At 35.3% G+C, this 21238-nt stretch overlaps 1 protein-coding gene across 1 annotated transcript in view; it reads right to left on the bottom strand.

Annotated features, from left to right (window-relative positions):
• LOC105214659 (neurogenic locus Notch protein) overlaps positions 1-21238 on the bottom strand; it is a 132756-nt gene that overhangs the window by 18002 nt on the left and 93516 nt on the right. The window contains exon 5 of the mRNA XM_011188209.3: positions 15088-15221. Within this exon, the coding sequence (XP_011186511.2) occupies positions 15088-15221 (134 nt within the window). The remainder of the gene's footprint in view (positions 1-15087; positions 15222-21238) is intronic.

The raw sequence follows: 21238 nt of genomic DNA, 5'->3' as shown, positions 1-21238 counted from the left end.
CTTCAGTGAGTTCAGATATTATCACTTTTAGTAAAATTCAGATGCTATTATTTAGCTGTTTCTATCATAATTTAGTAGCTCAGATCCTCAGGTATTATTTGAGGTAAGATAAAACATCAATTCTCGAAAGAGTTGGTCGGAACAACTTAATTTTTCCTCATTTGCTTAAGTCGACTTAAGCTCTTTCAACTCAAATGGCTTCATGTATATGAAAATATCCATGTAACTTGGAAAATCCGGATAAAGATAGGTCTATTTGTTGGTAGATCCCTTTCTAGATAATTTGAATATATCGATTTTTTGGTTCAATATTTTTGTTCCCGTTAGATCTTAGAATATGGATGTCATATATACAGATTTTGAAGAAATGAATATAAATATTTCAGATTGGGTTATAGCTGTTGTAAGAAATGAGTCGTAACCGTAATTATAGGTTTGAATTTAGTTAACCGGGAGAGCTGTGAATGAGGTTCTCTTTACTGCTGAGTTTTCACTGAATAGATGGAGTGAAGATCAAGATCCATTGGTAGTGATGGATAGATGGAGAGAAGATCAAGACCACTTAGTAGAGAAATGATGTGCTGAAGTCAACTTTGAAGTCTCTTCAAAATATGCACACAAATTATTAATTCAAATAAGGAAATCAATTAAACAAATTAAAGAACCGGGAACAATTAAGTAGAGAATGCGGTATTAAGACTAAACTGTATTTAGCGCTGCATTTCAAGAATTGTTTTCTAAAATAGTATACAATTTATCCTCGTACCAACATCAGCTAATGGTGGCAATTACCTTTTCATAACGAACTGAGACACCTAATTGAGCATAAAAAACGACGCGTGAACCATATACTGACCTCAATTACCGTTCTAACGTCTCACATCAAGCTACTGATTATCATAAAGTAATGTGGAAAAAAGAAACGGAATTTGCTCCATATGTGGCAAATAGGCAATCACAGTCTAAATAGGGCATGAGGAAGAGTTTGAAAATGGCAGGCTCCTTCATGCCTTGCTAAGCTATGCTGCCTAGATGGTAACTAGTGCATACCATGCGTACATTTGTCATCTTCTATTTCTTTTCCTTTGTATGAAGTATGTTGTTGTTGTAAGTAGAAATGGTGGACTCAAGGTGCAACCAATTCGGGCAAATCGAATGCAATTATTTGCACTTCGTTATGTGGTCGATTGTTAGTACGAAGGAATGTGGCAAGAACTATTTTTAATGGTGGAGAGGAAGAGAGTATACGTGTGTCTAAATCAAGGGTGTATGAAATATATTTACCGATAAATGTTTAAAAGTACTGCGCTTAAGATGACATAGATCTTAATGTTGCTGCAACCGAGGCGCCACATATCGCTGCATGCTTGCAACAAGCGTGAATTTAGCGCATTGTCATGCATAAAATTAGCAATTTATCATTTTTTTAATAATCCTTGCAGAATTTAACGCTCTGACAGCAGTCAAATGTGTGGATTTCATGCAATAACTGGAAAATTCGCAATACATAGCAACTTTATTAATGATGACTCACACTCCAGCGGAAGCTAAGCCGTTATTGGCTTGATTAATTGAACAGTTACTTGAGCGCCATGAATGCAAAAATATACGTACAGACATAAAATAAATATTTTTTAATAAATGCAAAAGTTCGCTGAACAAATTTTTTAATTGCCAGCACAAATGAGTGGCTACAACAAAAACAAATACAATAAATAAACTAAAAAAATGCATAAAAATTATGCCGAAAAAAACGAGTGCACAGCCAATCAGCGGCATGTTGCACTCGTTTGTAATTTATAATTTATGGTCTGTAAAGGACGGAGAGAAATTAAAATCAATTGGACGAGGGCAGCAATTTGCAGCAGCAAGCAAAGGTCGTCAAGCGGTTGTTGATAAAAATAGTAAAAAAACGGTTAATAGCGGCGAAGAAAGTGCACAAAGCACAGTTATAACTGTTATGCACACACAAACAACACGAAAATCCATACAAATACCAACAAAATTCGCCAACAAGCAGCAACAGCAGTCAAATGAAGCGCGCCAAGCAAGTAACACAAGTAGCTTAAATGCAACACAACAACAGCAACACTAACAACATTTATCAAACAATTATAACAACAACAGCTGCTGTTGTTCAACCATTTAACAATTTGTAGGAGTAGCAGCAACAGTAGCTCGGCCGCTGGCAATAACACCAACAGCAACAATACACGAAGTTGTTGTAACAACAGTGTTGCTACTATTTTTTCTGCCACTGTCTTTAATTAGAAAGTCTAGCTGCAGTCTAAAACAACAACAACAAGAGCATGTAGTGTTGCAGCAGCACAATGACAAAGATAAAATGGCAGAGACAATGCAGCTGAAACTTCGTGTCGACGCCACAGCACAGCTTCGACGCTCACCTACGCTACTTTGCATTTTGTCAACAACTGTAGTGGTCAGCAACAACAAGCGCATGCGAAGCAATATTTATAGCGGAATTGCAACGAAAATAGAATATGTATGCAGCTTGAAAGCAAATGGCGTGGAAAAACGTGAAATGGCAGAATGTGGCGATAAATGATTTTATTAAAATGTACGAGATGCTTAAGTGAGTGCGCACAGTGGGACGAATGTGTGAATAAAGTAGACATAATTTTTAATTATTAAAAAAAAAATACATTAATTTTAATAAATATATTTAATAATTAATTAAAAATAAATATAAAAAAATTAATAAAAATTAAAAAAGAATAAAAAATATATATTAAGAGCTGATTCTTCAAAAATAATTTAAATTAAATTTAAACTAAAATATTTTTAGAAAAAACCAAAAAAATTATTTTGACAAAAATTTGTTGGTAAAATCTAGTTTGCGTCCGATAATAATTCATAAATTAATATTCTTTGATTAAAATATTAAAAAAAATGTCTAAATACAGTCGAACTTCCATAACTCGAACTGCTCTAACTCGAAGTTCTCTATAACTAGAGATCTTGAATTGGCAATAGAAGTCAAATTTCATACAAATTACCTTCTGTAACTCGGAAGTCTCTCTAACTCGACTTTTTGTGGATTATGGTGATTCGTGTTAGAGAAGTTCCACTGTATATTAGCGGTTAGGAAAAAATTTTCTTAAAATTTATAAAGGTTAAGACTCATCATTATCCTAGATTTTATAAAAAAAATTTATTTAATAAAAAAATAAAAAATAAATAAATAATTGAGGTTATATGCGACTCAAATAAAATTAATAATTTCATTTCAATTTTGACCATAGAAAATCGAGTAACAGACCACTGTACACATATACGGCCACTTTAAGAGACCGACTAGAATAATTTATAACCTAAAACCCGCCTGTAACCAGGTGCGACAAACCCTTGCAGCATTTTGTGGCAAGATTTAGAGCAGAGCATAGCAGAACGAACAACTCACGAAAACATGAACTAAATAAAACTAACAATAACAACACGAATAATATTTAAAAAAATGAGGCGCTATGTAAAATGTCAAAAATTGTTGTTGTTGTTTTGTTACAAAAAAAAATTGTAATAAAAACAAATAAATGTTGAAATAAATTGCAAGAGCAATTGTAGACCTTCAAAGCCTGGCAGAGAGGCGTAGCAACACTTTATTCCACATTGGACTTAATGAAATGACAATTGCGTTAGTGTTGATGTAGCGGCGATGCAAGTGTATTGCAATGGCCACTAGTTGTTGTTGTTGCTAGAGTCACACACAACACAATGCATTTAATATTGTTACTATATGTTGTTGTTGTTGTTGTTGTTATACTTGTATACAATTTTATATATTATATTTGCCCCTAGCATTGTCAACGCCAACTGGTTGTATATTGTGGTTGTTGTTGTGTCTGTTTCATGCGCAACGGCATGCGCGACAAGCCGAACAACAACAAACAAGCAAGCAAATGATTGCAGCGGCGTACTACAACCATAATGGCGTTGGTGGAGCTGGTGGTGATGACATTGTTATTGTTGCTATTGCTGTCCTCCACAACTAGAATCTGGTCAGCAATTGTCATCTTTTCGCTGTGCACGCGTTGCTTCCCGCATTGTCGCTGATGAATATATTTATGCAGAACCATGTATTTTATATATGTACATATGTATGTATAAGTGCATGTTGTTGTTGTTGTTGTTGTCCATTGCAGCGAGTGCATTTTTCGCAAATTTCATGCAATTTTATTTAATTAATTAAATTGAAACGAATTGAATGAAATGAACTCAAATGCCAATTGGCGACTGGTGACTGCAGTAGCGGCGACATTAGAATAACAACAACAGCAATAACAACAATAACTGACACTAGTGCAACAGCGTGCATTAACCGCCGCGTGACGCGGGTGTAAGCGCGTCTCTGTCACTGTCACTATGCGCTGAATTAATTAGAAAAGTGTTTGTTGTCGCACATATACTCACCAACATGTAACAACAACAACAACTGAATGCAAAGTAGCATACAATTGTGTATTGCTTGTTGTTGTTGTTGTTCGTGGCATTGCATTTGCGACTTTGCCTGAGAATCGGGTGCGGCTTCAGACACACTTGTTTTTCTTCATTTGTTGCAGTTGTTGTTGTTGTTGTTGCGTATTTCGCAACACGTACTGCACTTGCAACAAATAGCTGTACACTCCTATTTAAATTAAAACATTTAAATAACAACAACAACAACAGCAATATATGTTAATGCACTTACATGTGCTCATAGCGCTTAATTATATATGTATGTAGCTTAGAACCCAACATTTAAGTAGTTAATGTGAGACTTTAGTGTTGTTTAGCTGGCTAGTGTTGTATAATTGCAGCATTTATTGTTGTTTTTGTTTATATACATTTCGTATTTCGTTTATGTTGTTTTTGTTGTTGATATTTTTAAGTTTGTTGCACTGCGAGCGAGTTTGTTATGGCCCGTAAGGCGAGTAGTGTGTGAAAGCTTTTCTGCGACGTTCACATTTATTAATTAATGTAAGTAAACTATTTTCGAAAGTATAATTAAATTAACAATTTAGTTGTAATTGTCATGCTGAGCATATTGATTAAATAACTTCAGAAGCAATAGCAGGCATGGAACACTAACACAAAGCATATAAAAAAATTCTAACTATATGAAATAACAAAATGTTAGTAGTACCACAGCGCTATCTACTGCCTAGAGATTTATTGCAAATTTGATTATAAATTTTTACGAAGCATTGAGATCTAGATTTGTCATCTGAACGATAAATATGGGATTGTGTATAAGTGGAGTAATTTTTAACACTCCAAAAGCTCAGTATAGCAGTATTCCTGCTTACTGCCTTAAGGAACTTGAAAGTTCCTCGATGAAATACTTTCAAATTGGGAAGTAATATGCTCCGAAGGTCTAGCTCTTAGTTTCTTGTAAGTTGCTACTCATATATAATACAGTTTTTTTATTATTCCACTTCAAGTATATTTTCTTAATAAGTCTAAAATAGATAATTATTCTTCTCTTTAGGCTATCAATGTCTTCAGCAAACATTTTTAAAACAGATAACTTCGAAATGATAAACATTTGTGTCAATTTCAATAGGAGCAGCTGACTTAAAAATCTAATGTGAGGTTATGCGAACGCCAAATGTTGATAAATTACACAAATAATCCAATTCATTATAAAAATCTCACATTATACATATGTACATAAAAAGTAGTACTGAACTTTAATTTGAAAAATATCGCACTTCTCAGTCTTCAAAACAAATATGAACCTCTGTAAATATGTATTATATGCAAATGAGTGCATATTAGTTATGTATATGTAACGTTTACTAGTTATTATTATTATTGTTGTTTTCTTTTTTAATCTCAGTAATATGCTTTTCTCACGTAGTTAATAGCTTATGCTTTTACGCTCTATCAACAACAAAGAACTGCCAGAAAATTGCTATGATTCACAGGGTTTGCTAAAAATATATCTTATATATTCATTACATATCTAAATATAGGTACAGATATGTATATATGTTTGTCTGTATATATGTAAGCAATTTGTTCAAGTACAACGCTGTGAAATGGCGAGAATATTGTGACTTTATGATTTCTTGGATAATTCTAATTAAACTACACTTTATATGTGTGCCGTTAAACGGGAACCATTACGCTCCCACGTTTGCAACAACAATAATAACACACTAAAATCGATCAATATTCAACGGCTAACGGTTTTAGAAATAATTTCAACTCATTTAAATTTTCTTTATGATCTATTTAAATGGGTCGTTGCGGAATTAATCGTTTGTAGAAATGAGAAGAGAGTGTATTTATTACTCATGAGCTAACTGGGATGAAGTACTCGTATATCAACTTGAGCTTAATCAATGGTTTTTGGATTGTCCATGGTAATGCTAATAATTTAGACATGATACATGGGAATTGGTAATTGTCAAACTCTAATATATTTTAAAAGCAAACAAAAGCTCCTGAGATCATCTCTAGATGTTATTCGAAAGTCTTACTTATCCTTAACACAACTCTATCTCCAAACTTTCTCTCCATAAAACCTCTAAGCTTGTTTCTCAGCCTGTCCTCAATCTTATTTTTGCAGCTTGTCTTAATAAATATTACAATTCTTCATGTGAAATTTCTAATTCCCGCACCTAAGATGGCAGTTGTCGAAATTTTTCTGAAATATTGCCACAAATCGCCGTAAGCGATTTATTTGGAAACGCAAATGAACCAACAACCAACCAATAAAAGCAACAAAACACCAAATGGTGGCACGCAGGCCGCCTGCCCGACCAGCTGACTGTCAAATGATTGTCAAATCGAGTCAATTAACATTTTATGTACTCGCTCTATTAATCAACTAATTTATTATTGTTTTAGACAACAAAAAACAGAAAAAAATAAAAGATATCAGCAACAGCACTTAAACCGCGCTTGTCTAGTGGCCTAAAAGTATGCGTGCTCATATATCACAACGCCGAAATCGCATATAATCTGAGTCTGAAAATGTACAAGGGTGAGCAAAAGAGGTTGGGTTCCAGTTGTATGACTTGATTTGCGTACAACTTAAGCGTGTCTTTTGTGCCACGCAATGCCGCCGCGGCTGTTGCGGCATGTCAGTATACGTACAACAACCGCAACTCCGGCGCGAACGCCAACTTTAAATTCACTCGACGTCAGACAAGTCAAGTCAATTTCGCAGCGGAATCACCCGCTGGACATCACGCGCGCCAAGTCAAGCAGAAGTATTTAGAGAAAAATAAGAGACAAGCAAACAAAAAAACGAAGGATTTCTAAAATATTGCTGAAAATAGGCACATTGACTGTCCGCTACGACTGTGTTGCCCACTATTGTTCGAGTGGAGCTTATGAGTTAAGAGTAAAGCTTTTGTTTGCAGTCACATACAAAAATATCTATGCATGCAAATGTGGTTGAGGTTTGCCTCGGCAGCAAATTGTTGCAGCTGCCACACTGCCAACTCGAGGCTCTCCTCGTCGCTATGACCAGCGCTGCATGTCATTACTCATTTCTATGCGAAATTGCGAAAAATTTGAATTTTATGTCGAAAGCATATTTTTTTTGGTTGATATACGCCCCAACAACAATAGCAAAGTTGTGCGAAATATTAACAAGCGAATTTGACAACGAGCTTGGCCGGCAAGGCAAAGCAATTGTTAAGGAAATCTAGGAAATGATTTCTTGTAGTGTTGTTGGTGGCACGTGAAAAGGGCATCACGATTTTAGCTGTTGGCAATGTGTTGGCGCAATTGGCATTAACGCAATGTAAAATAATAAATATAAATTTATATAGAAAAAAAAAAGAAAAATCGGAGTAACTACTTAGTATGGAAAAAATATCGGAAGTGAAAAATTTTGGTTATAAAAAGTTTAAAAATCGAAAATGACAACAAAATGGTACATAATGATCGGTAGTTATGTATTTGATACTAATAGTAACATCTCATTAAGCTTTGAAACCTATTTTCAAGTTTTGGCGCATCGAACAAACAACTGGTATAAATTGGTATAATCTTTTAAAGCTAGAATGGCAAGTATACCACTTCAATACAGAAACCATATAGCCTCTAGCATCCAACTCAACTGAATAACTTTATTCTTGTATTTATAGCTGAGTTTTCGACAAGAGAGGAGCTCTAACAAAAGGCGAATCGATGATGTCTGGAGTTCCTCAAGAATTATATATTTATGAGATCGCAGGCAAGGACTGTCAATTTGATGTTGATTTGAGGCTACAAAAAGGAAGGTGGGGTTTCATTTGCAGGTTTTTATTTGATCTTGTTTTCCCGAAATAGTTAAAGAAGGAATAAAGCTGAGGAACTAATTCTAGTCTACTCATAGAGCATTCTATCTTCCGTGATTTATTAAAAAAAATATTCACATTCTCTTCTAATAGTTCTATACATCAGTATGTCTGTCCAGCAATTTATTTAAATTGTATTTTGCGGTTTAGATCAAGTAATTTGAGCTTTGGAATGAAAATTGGCGGACAAAAAGCAAATTACGTTAAGAATTATGGCGACGCAAGAACAAGGAGAGCTGAAACGCAGAGAAAAAGAGTGCAAGGAACAGGTTGGCGAATAAAAGAATGGCACTAATTTCCACAAAACAAACAACAACAACAACAATAAAATGTGTATTAGCATGCTATTAGTTAGACACAAACAAACAACAAAGCGCTGGAAAGGATCATAAAGCAAATGCACAAGTATTCTAATTTGCCAATAAAAAGCGCATCTTCAATGCGGCTAACTAATCTTGTGAAAGTCACAACTCACACTTAATCGAGCGCTGGGTGAGTAGGTTAAAATATTGCATTTGCATCCATCCATGTATGTATGTCTGTCTGAGTGTGTTTGGGGCCGACGACATGCTGATGGCAAATAATAAAACAATAACAATAAAGAAATAAAAAAAAGTTGCAAGCTTTTGTTGCAAGTAAGAGGCGAGTAGCAAAGTAGCAGCGGCAAATGACCAATAATCATGGGAACCAATCACACCGATCAGTGATGCATGCCACCACCAATGCTGGCCACAATTCGATGGCTCGGGCAGCAGGCCGCCAAAGTAGCAGAAGAAGCAGAAAAAAAACAGCAGAAAAGTGGAAAAGTCATAATCCCGATTGTAAAATTTGTGTATTCCAGTTACCCGAGGGGGACTACACATTCTCTTTGATAAGTAATAAGCGCTAGAAAATCGAAAAAAACAACAGTAAATGAAATGCAAAGATGTTGCATATGCATGTTGCAACAACAACAATAGCTGCAACAGCGCTTGCTCATCATCAACCAACAAGCAAAAGAGTTGCAACGAGTAAATTACAAATACAATAAAATCATGTTCACTCATTAAATGCTGCAAGCCAAATTCATAATGAATGTTTTTTGTGGTGGCGGCGGCGGCGGCTCCAGTGACTGACAGCGTGTTTGAGGCGCAAGGAAGCGCAATCGACGCTCCCACTACAGTTACGCCCTAAGGAGGTCATGCAGCAAATGCATACCGCCGCTGTGGCATGCCACCATCAGCGACGTGGCATAGTATTGCCACCGAGTATTGCCAGCTTAGTCAGCAACAATAACAACAACAGCAACTGATATATTGCAGACACTAGAGACACTAGAGTCGAAAGCCGCCGACCAGCGAACGGCAGCCGAAAGTCAACCGAAGTCTATGCAGCACGGTGTCGTAAAATTAAACGAAGTGAACCACAATCGTCGAATGGATTGATCACCTTTCTCTACTCATTACTTCCAGCCTCAATTTACGGCGCTGCATGTCTTGCATGCGAACTGGACTTGGCATTTCTTTGGCGTTCGGCACCTTTGGCTTGCGCCCCGACAGTTTGTTTTTCGTTTCGCCAATGAATGCTCCAATGATGGATGCTGATGAATGTCTGCCGGAATTTAGCTGTTAGCTTGCTGATTGCCTGGGCGCAGATCTTGGATTGGTTCGTGATTGGCATCGATGGCGGTAAGACAGTTGAAAGTGTGAAGTTATTTGTTGTCTTTTTCTTCGCTTGGGTTTCTTTTTGCGTTCGGTTAAAATTGGATACAGGAAATCAAAGGGAATTTCTTGTTGTTACGTTATATAATTGTAATATAATTATTGTTTATGCAATAAAATACATAAAAAATCGATGAAATAGTCACATCACCGAGGACCAATAAGATAGAGGAACTCTTATAAAAGAAATGCTTTTAAGATTCAGTGTTCGGATTGGGCTGGATCGGAGGCGGTTCCGGTTTCTCACACCTTAGCCTTAGAGATTGGTCTAAATTTTACATTAAGACTTACGAAAAAGACTCGGCTCGGATGAAATTACGGTCCTGCACCCTAGTTATCGAGCAAAGTCAGAGTTTTACTAGAAAATTTACAACAAAGACACCACAAATAGGTAAATAATGAAACATAAATGCAGCCAAAATCAAGAAAAAGGAAACACTAAAATCAAGGTGAAGTCTAGACCTCGTTGACTGACATGACTTCCCGCTACCGCCTTCGCCATTTACCACGCTGGTAAAGGCAATAGCAATCCTTATCCATTACCAACAGTATTTGCTTAAGCTACAAAAAGATTTATTGGAATTAAAATTGCAAATGGAATGGAAAACTGAAATTGCCATACCAACGAGCGTTCCGAGCACCACCATGAGGAAGATGAACACTTAATAGCCAGAATACGGACGCGCTATTGAAATGTGGCGAGCAGGTTTCTAGCCATGACGGCATATATTTTCAATTCATAGAAACGCGGAGTGAAATGTAAAGTGGGCAGTAATGATTACCGATCTTGAGAGAGAGTGTGGGAGAGTAAGGCATGCAGCTTGATTGAGCGCGCCAAAAGCGGCTGCTGCTATTATGCGATTTGAGGTTTTAACGGCATGCGGGGTACTACAGATAGTCGGTCTGCTAGTGCGGATGTGGTATTTGGTGTTGCTTCGTTTTTTTTTTTGAATTTTTTTTGATGGCAGTGGTGAGTTTAAAAGTCTTGAGCTTGGCGCGTGCATCACGATTTCGCGTGGTCGCGCGGTCGCATTTGCGCGCATACACTGTGGGAGGCGTAGCTGCAGCTGGGTGCCATTGAGTCACTGAATGGGTTCAAAAAGAATCATTTTGAAATTGACTCAAGCAGTGATGGCATGATAGCGTCGTCGTCGTCGTCGTAGTCGTTGGATGGCGCGCCACTTCGGTTCATTCATGCAAACGTCAAATCGTTCTAATATGAACGTTTATAATTTTGTCAGCACTTGGCCTTACCGCGTTGAGATTAGAATAGAATTATTAGGTGCCGTTATTGCAGACACTGGTATTCTAGCTTTGTGTGGTAATAGCATTTGCAATTGGTATGTCATGGAAAAAATTTTTGGGAACAAATGGTTTTTTTGTGTAATATTTTTTTTTGGTTCAGCAAGCTATTAGCTAATTTGGGGTAATTTTGTTTGTTGCAGTCGAAGAAGACGTTATGGCAGACGAGTTACAACTTTAATCAGAATTTAGCATAGAAATTGTTTGCTTTTTTATTTTAGTTGTTGAATCTGCTTTTATAAGCAGAGAAACTTGGTGAAAAAACGGTTCCTTCGACAGCCAGGTCTGTGGGCCAAGACTTGACCTGGTTTATTTCCGACCAGGGCCTGTACAACCCTGTTTGGATCGGTAAGTTGGTATAGGTTGGTAAGTATGGAATCTAGTTGAACTATAGATGGATTCCTAACTTCATACATGGAGTTCTATCTTGAACAAAAAAATGCTAGATAATTATGGTTCAGTATTTCAAAGTCCGATTTTCATTACACTATTATCTACAATAATTCAATAAAGATCAATTCGAATTATGCACTCATATGCCATGCATACTTTCGAATAGCGTCGACTACACCCTTCGCCTTCAAGGCGATTCGTTCGAGGGTGAGGCTAGATGATCGCGTGTGCTCTAGTCAAATCGCGCATGATCGTGCGATCATATTTACAACAAAAATCGCGCTTAATTCGCACTAAAACAGGATTTATAGCCGCCACACCTTCAAGTCAATAATAATCATTTAATGCGCTCAATAGTAGCCAGCGCATTTATTGATTACCACCACCAACCAAATGGGGCAAAAGCAAGCGTAGCAAATGGAGGTGGAAAAATATATGGCAAGATCAGACAGCTGGTATGTATGTATGTAGCAGAACGAAACTTTGATGGATATTCATGCTAAACGCATTAGCTAGAAAACTGGCGGTGGCTAAGTGAATGTCATACGGGTCGGCATATATTACCTCATATATAATATATATTGATACAGGTATTTATCGTTGTTGATATGTATGTATGTATGCAATTTGTCTTCCATTTTCAATTGAAAAAATTCGTTCCACTTTGCGCTCGCGCAACCGTGTCTGGAGATCATGGTCACCATATTCGACCACAAATATTAAACGATCAATGCTTGGCGGCTACGCGCGCAACGCTCGTATTGCGCGCCGTTGACAGTTACACATTGTTTGAATAACCACTGATCAACGGCGTCGGTTGCGCCGTATTGACCACCGCCATCACCGTGTATTCTCCAGTGTGTACGCCGCAATTATTAATATAAATTCAATTTACAATAATAACTCAATTAAACGCAGAATTCGCTTGGCGTAGCAAGTGAGATTGCACGGTTGGTTAGTGTGATGGAAAACGCTGATGAATGCGTTGAAGCTCCGACTTATGTATGCTTGCTGTTGCTGTTGATATGTACATATAATTTTTCTGTTTAGTAAGTTATTTGAAAGCTGTGCTGTCACATTTTCACACTTCCATTGCGCAATTATTTTGTAAGTAGTTAATTGATGGCGCTTCTTGCTTCTTGTTTCTTGCCACTCGAAAGGATGCTGACAATTAAGTAATTGTGGTGGCGCAATGATAATGATAATTATAATCGCTATAATTGCGATATGTTAAGATATGTTGCGAGCTGTTGATTAGCCAGCTTAAGTATTGAAGATTAGATGGCATGCAAGTGTTGCTCTTTCACTTAGAATTGAATATTGTTGAAGACAATGGTTACTGTTTGTACTATAGGTGGCGCTGTTGTCAAATATTTTCTATTTTCGATCACATTCCTGTCAAATTAGTTATTATCACTGTGGTAATTACCTCAAATTTTATAAAAACACATTTGATTGACTAAAAAGTTAGTAGATAGATGGCGCTGGTGTCAAAATATTTCAAATTTTCTCATATCGTTTGATTAGATGCATACGTGGAGTATTCTTATTCAAAAGAATTCGGCATGAGCAAAAGTATACCGTCAATCAATCTTATAGGCTAGGCCGACTTAGACAGTGAAATTGAAGAAAACGTATTCTGAAATCAGATTATAACCTCTAGCTTTGAAATAATTGATCAGTTCTGAAAGATTCCCTTTAGAACACTCCTAAGAAAGGCGTAAAAGGTAGGTTATCAGATAAAAAAATAAAGTTATCAGAAGATAAAATGAACTAAAACAAAATTTCTATCATCAAGCTACTATTTTTTTAAATATCTGGAGCCTCTAGATCCGTCTTAAATGGGCACTCACTCGCGTTCAGTAGTAACTGTAGTAAAAAGACGTTAGAAAGTCAGCTTAAATAACTTTTTCACGAAAATTTCCAGACTGCAGCAGTCAATTGCATGTGGGTCTTCGAGAAAAGTAAGACTTTAAAGACTTTTAGTTGATACAAAAAGTGGTTATTCTACTCCATACCTCTTACTAAACTGAGGTGATGTCTTCTAGATAAGAAGAACCAACTTAGATGACTAAAAAAATATTACTAAAGATATAAGCTAAGCCTGACGAATCATCTAGCTGAAAAGTTTCGATTGAAGCTTTATAGTTTTGAAGGTTATGAGACGGCAATCAATCCCAAAAAGCATGCGCGAAGAAACTATTATCAAACAATATGCATACTAAGTCCCATCACCTTGACTCTCATTAGCAACTGCTCTACAGCAATTAAGAATATACATCTTCAGAGACAAAATATCACCAACATTTCAAAACAACCATTCTGGCATAAGCAGCATAATCTAACAACATTGCGAGCAATTACCTTAACTCAGCCGTCAGCCGCAATGAATTGTTGTTGCACACCGATCAGATATTAAGTAAAAATGCAATACTTAGGTATGCACGTACGCAGAGAGAGGGAGGGAGGGGGAAAATGTGGAAAATTATTTAAAAACTGGTTTGAACATTGTAAATTCTATTTAGCACAAGTTACGATGACGCGTCGTGGCAAGCGCGGCGTCCGCAAACTTAACGGCCAGGTGCATAATGTTTTGATTGCCTAGGTACAATTGCTGGTCTAAGCGTTTGCCGGAACGCAAGGAGCACACCGGCTAAAGCCGTGAAGCAAGAAGTAGAAGAAGTAGCTGTAGGTAGCTAGAAGTCAAGCCAAGCGATTTGTTGCACTGATGCAACGCTGTGGCGGTTGGTTGTTTGGCGTTATCTCAATTAAAATACGCATAAAAGCGAAGAAGGGGGTAAGAGAGGGGAGCGAATGAAATATATGTATATGTATGAGCACTTGCAGAACGTACTGCGGAGTAACTCAGCTAATCGCTTGTGGATGGGTGGCTTTGATATGCCAACAAAGAGCTGTTACATGCAACAAATAACAACAACAAAGTTGCAATTTGCCTGCTACGCGTCAGCATTGCTTTTTCTAGTTAAAGACACCGACGACTTCATGCCTAAACATATTCATATATTTATTTATACCAACAACAAATGCGTTGCCTTCTTGCCCACGTCACCGTGCAGTGGCACTACTGTGGTGGAGATTAGCGGCAATTAGTCGCTTAAAATTGTGCAACTCGTTGTTGTGCGCTTTGCCACTTAGTTGAGCTGTCGAGCTGCCAAGTCAAGAGTGCTGCATGCGCGCTTTCATGTTGCATGGTTCAATTTAATGCAATGGCATCAACTTAATTGTGGCAATTATACGAAAAAATATGCGTGTTGTTGCTAACAAACATGCAGTGAGGGTTGCAGTGAGCCACGCAATGAGTGCGTAACTGCTATATAAATTTGTGTTTGTTTATATGTATGTATGTATATTACTGAGTTGATTCAAAAGACACTTACCAGGTGGGCATTTGCACTCGTACATTAAACCATTCGATTGACGACAAGTGCCGCCATTCTGACACGGCGATGGCGCACATGGTATGTATTTGGATTCGCAATTTTTGCCAGTATAACCGCCAGGACACATGCATCTAAGGAAGAGAGAGTGAGAAATGAAAAATAATTAGTTTTCTGGCGTAAAGTAGTATTTTAGTATAATAGTGTATATAAGGTTGGAAATTAAATTAAAAAAAATTAATTTGTATGTAAAAATATGGAAATAGACTTAAACATATTAAAAAATATAAAAAATAATAAACAATTATTAAAAGCAAAATAAATTTGTTAAAATATTGCTTAATTAAATAAAATATTAAATTTAGTAAAAAAATAAATTTTAAGATAAGAATATGAAAATGGACTAAACCATATTAAAAAAATAATAAAAATAAAAAAAAAATTAATATTGAAAACAAAATAAAGAATTAAAAAAAATTAACTAAAAAAATTATAAAAAAGTATTAAAAATAAAATAAATTTGTTTAAATATTGTTTAATTAAATAAAGAATTAAATTTAGTAAATAAATAAATTTTAACATAAGAATATGAAAACAGACTGAACCAAATTAAAAAAAAAATTTAATATTAAATACAAAATAAAAATTAAGAAAAAAAATTAAAAAAATTTAAATATTAAAAAAAAAGTATAAAAAATTTTTCAAAAAAAAAAAAATTAAATAAAATTGTTAAAATATAGTTGAATATAATAAAATATGACATATTGAGCTTAAAATTTTAAAATATATTCCTATGTAATATTCTTAATTATGTATTATATGATACAAAAAAAATTTACATAACATTGTATATACAAATTCTTCATTCTCTATATCATGACATACAATTAGATATATAAATAAAATATTTAATTCTATCTTATAGCATAACTGTCATTCAAAACGTGTCAAATAATATAAATATGTGAAATTAAATTCCACAAATGCTTTTGTTTACGCATATCAATTAACAATATCCGAATATGAGCTCACCCGCATGTTACTCATACGCACTGTAGCACCACGACCAATGCACTTGCATTGTTTTTTATATACATATATACGCGATAATAAAGCGATAAATGAATGAAAAATGTAAAATGGAATTAGACACCTTGACTATGATATGGTTTATACACTGACTTTGTCGCTCTAATACAAAAGTTAAGCCGAAGTTTCGGATATCAACGTACGCTGTAAATATATGAAAAACAACGAAGTGCTCATTTTCTGCCTTATTTGCTAAATTTTATGATTTGTATACGTATTCAATGTTAATTCGAATAAATATGAATTGTTTTTCCTCCAAAGTTAGTGATAATTTAGTTGAGTTGTACATAGAAAGCTCAGAGCAGAGTTATGTTCCTGCGATGGACGGGACTATGTAACAAAAACGGACCCAGATTTTCATACAGCCAAGGACTATTCAATCAGAAATTTTCCTGAATATTGTTTGTGGAGCATTCTAGACGCCACAACAACTATAAAAAGATATGGGTTCAAAAATCTTCGGAATAATTTGGAACAACAATTGTTGATGGGATTGAAAAAAATTAGCAGCAGTTGACCTCTAGTACCACAAAGTGAATTATATATAATATATAACACGTTAAACTAAAAACAATCATGAATTTGTTAAGAATTTAGAGGTATATATGTTTCAACATAACAACAATTATAAGCCCTTGCAAAGCCTGAAGCGCTAAAGCCAAGCAGCTTACTGCAAGCCAAGCAGAGATACATAAAACCAACAACGAAATGCTGTCATTACACTCAGGCGCAATTCATCAGCCCAATGTTTATGTTTCGGTCTGCAAAATGTGAACAAAATAAAAAAAAACCAGCAACAACAATATACAAAGTATAAACGACACATGTGACGACGTTTTTTATGCCGCAGTAGACTGTTCACTTTTATTTTTTTGAATGTTGATATTTTTTTGCTGGATTTTAAATTTTATTTCCCTTCTTTATTTTTGCTCGGACATCACTCTATACACATACACATGCATATATTTGGTTGCTCTGTACTTAAATTGGATTTAATGCTGTCCGGCCTTTTCCTTATTTAATTTGTTTTTTTTTGTTGTTTTGGCTTTTAGTCTCTTCCACTTTGCCTTTCATTCGCTTGCTTGCGTTTACAACTTCCTTTCAACATTAATCTTCAGCAGTGACTTGTGGTGTTCTGGGACAGGCGATACACAAAGGTAAACAACATAAGCTTAACGCTATTTTTATGTTGAGTCAGCTCACGGCAAATGCTTGCATAAAGACGGACATACGAGTATCTATGTATGTATATATGTATATAGTATGTGTACATGAGATGACAAAAAATATTGTGGAATCAGTGTGTACAGAATTAATGACAAAAATTCGCAGTAAAATTGTGTGTATGTATGTATATAAATAAATACAGGGTGACTCAATTATTTCTGGTTTATTTCGTGGAAATAGTAAATACGAAAAATCGAAATTGAATCAAAAGGTATTTAGGCTCATTGAATACAATGATATGATCCTTATTTTAGCCACTGCAGTCTTATCTGAAGAATCTAGAGTATTCTTATATGCCTGCTAATCACCCTCTATATTTGAGTTTTTGTCCAGCTTAGGTATTTTTAGTTGTTTATTGCTATCGTTGGATATTTAAAGCAAGGCAACATAAATTAATGCCCTTCGCAGAACATTTTTGTTTTGTTTTTGTTGTTTTTGTTTGATATATGTATAAATAAAATAAAATAAAATAAAATAAAATAAAAGAAAATAAAATAAAATAAAATAAAATAAAATAAAATAAAATAATATAAAATAAATTAAAATAAAATAAAATAAAATAAAATAAAATAAAATAAAATAAAATAAAATAAAATAAAATAAAATAAAATAAAATAAAATAAAATAAAATAAAATAAAATAAAATAAAATAAAATAAAATAAAATAAAATAAAATAAAATAAAATAAAATAAAATAAAATAAAATAAATTAAAATACCGCTTAGAAAAATATTTTTCTAATCTAAATCTTCCAATAATGACCCCAACTACTCAAACCACTTTTTTTTATAAATTTCCTCTAGCAAAGCAACAAGATTCCTGCTCCAGTTCCGCATTCTAATTGCGTATTTGTCAAATCGACTGACAAGTGCAGCGAGCCTGTCGGAAATCAAGTCTGCAGGCAGGCTATAATTCCTGTAGTACATACAGAACACACAGAAAAACTGAATTAAGCAGGAAAATGGACTAACAGCAAAATGTGGCAAATAGTGGGTTTGTGGTGCAGTTAAAGTGGCTGACAGCTGGACAGCCAAAGCAATCCAGTCACTCAGGTACTCAGCTGGTGTAGAGTAGGTGACAGAAGAGAGATTTGCCACATCTAGCATCAAAAGGCCATTGAGGCATGATCACGATCATGGCGGTCACACTGTGATACGAGATACCAGTGCCAACACGGCTGCTGCAAAGCATAAGTAATACATTTATAAACGTATATGTACACAAATGTACATATGCACATATGTAACACACGTACACACACCCCTGCCATCAGTGCGGCTGCTGTAATTTTAATGGCCACTCAAGCATCCACAATCTGAATGAGCTAGCCGGCTGACTGACTGCCTAAATGGCTGCCATCCATCCAACTGATACGTTTGAGTAGCAAAGTGCAACATACAGTGGCAATTGCGCTCAACCACCATCAGCTCCAACAGGTAGCATGCAAAAAGGGGCACAGCTGTTGCAGTTCAAAATCGCTGCATTTAAGGTTTTTTCTACTTTTCGTAAATGACAGTAGCCAGATTAGCTTACCAGCAACAACAACAACAACAACGTGAGTAGCAACAGCAGTGGCAGCAGCAGCATCATCATCATCACAATCAGCACATCATTGCCACCGACATTGGCATTGCCAGTTGAGTAGCTGTTGGTCCGGCACTACATACAACTCGATCGCACCGTAATTTGCACAGAGAAAAACTCGCCTACATACATAAATACATATCCATAGTATATACACACACACACAGTTGTGCAACAGATTTACTGCAGCTCAGCAGTTGCTGTTGTGGTTGAAGATGCTCCTAATGTAATGACATTTATTTTTAACTTTTTTATTATTTTTATTTTGTATTTTTTTGTTTTATTACAGCTCGATTTTAAATGGCTTTCAGTAGCTGTCTGCGTTTATATGTATGTGAATGCTGTTACATTTACGACGATTTGTTTTGTTGATGCTTGGAATCGCACGCAATAAATAAATGCTTGAACATTTTACTGATTTTTTGCACAATTTTTAGGTTTTTTGTTTAATTTTTCGAGTTTGTTTTTATTTAAATTGTAAACGGAAGTGCCAAAGCAATTTGTATTACATTCGAGGAGTAAGTTTTATACGTGAGTGTCTCTTGTCTTTTAGGTTTGATTATTACAGCTCTTTGAGGCTTTTCATATTTTTACATGGAAATAAATATTATAAAAAACTAAAACTTGAACTAATTATATAACATTTATACTAGTAGTATACTACTACTAAAGTCTTGTAAAAAGTAATCCATTATTTTTTCAATAGATGGGATTTAGTAAACTGTATCTCGAGTTGTATGAATGCGATTGTGTAATGCTATATGTCATTAGAAAGTTAAGATTTTACACTAAAAATACTTCTGAAACAGTTTTGTGATTGCTTGCCTCAGTATAGTATGAACCCACGTCAAAGATGGACACCAGCAAGGTGGACATTTTAAAATTTTTACGGCTTATCTTTGATAAAGGCGAAAATGAAAGCCAGGCAATTGAAAATTTTAATAATGTTTATGTTTCTGATACGACCACAGTCAATTAAGCGCAATTTTGGTTTCGCTGAGTCCGTTTCGGTAGTTTAGATGTAAAAAAGAGGACGCTCTGGAAGTTCAATAGTCGAAACTATCGGTAAAATATTAGAAATCGTCGAGTTCGACCATCATGTAAGCACTGTTTCGATTGCACAGGAGCTATATATTACACAAAAAACAGCATTTGGAACCATTTAAAAAGGCTGGATACCTCATATACCGAATTCAAATCTGCGAATCGCTATTCAATCGCAACAAAATCGATCCATTAAAGAAGCAGATGGTTACTGATGATGAAAAGTGGAACATTTATGACAACGTCAAGCGAAAACTTTTGTTATCGGACCCGACGAACATCGTGACCAAGTCAGGAATCAGGGTCAGGAAGGTATTGCTTTGTTTTTGGTGGGATTGGCAGGTGATCACCTACTATGAGCTGTTTCCTTACGGCCAGACTCATAATTCAGACCTGTACACACAAAAATTAGACCGTCTGAAGGAAGCAATAGGTCAGAAGCGGCCAGTTTTGGGAAATTCAGTTCAATCTTGACAGCGCTAGGCCATACACATCGAAAATGACTCGCCAGAAGCTTCGTGAGCGTGGTTGGGAGGTTCTTATGTATCCATCTTATAGTCCGGATAAGGCACCAAGTGAATGCAACCTAATTCTGTCTATGACGAATGATTTTGCTGATGGAAAATTCACCTCCGAAGGAGCTTGCGATTGTACCAGTCTTTGTCAGTAGGAACGACGGTTTCTTTGAAAGTGGCTAAATTATCTTCAAGTTTTTGTTTTTTACGAACAAAATGGTGCATATTAGAGCTAAATCGGATCCTTCTAATTATATTAAATAAATCTTTCAATTAAATGCGAATTAATGGATGTCTTATTACTGAAGCATTTATATATTTAATTGATATTTATTCGTTTATGTAATCTATTTTAATTTATGACTATTTTTAATACTTCATATTGCTTCATTGTATCAATTAATATTCTACTTTAAATTTTTTTTTATATTCCTTCTCCATTTTTCATAAAATTTCATATTAATTTGAGTTTACTACTCCATGTCCTAATCGATTTTACAAGAGGTCCCTAAAAGGCAACGAGCAAGAGACATACTTAGAAAATGCGCCAAGCAATGAAAACAACTGGGCAACAGACAACTAGTAGTAAACTAACCACTAAAAACACAGAGAGTGCTAGTAATTAAGACAACTAACTAAATTATCAATTAAACCTTATATTACAGTTAATTAAATAAATGCACAAAATTCTA

Source organism: Zeugodacus cucurbitae, chromosome 5, assembly GCF_028554725.1.
Source record: "Zeugodacus cucurbitae isolate PBARC_wt_2022May chromosome 5, idZeuCucr1.2, whole genome shotgun sequence".
NCBI classification, from domain to species: Eukaryota; Metazoa; Arthropoda; class Insecta; order Diptera; family Tephritidae; genus Zeugodacus; species Zeugodacus cucurbitae.
Note: the sequence above shows the minus strand (reverse complement) of the source record. Positions and strands in the feature narration are given on the sequence as shown.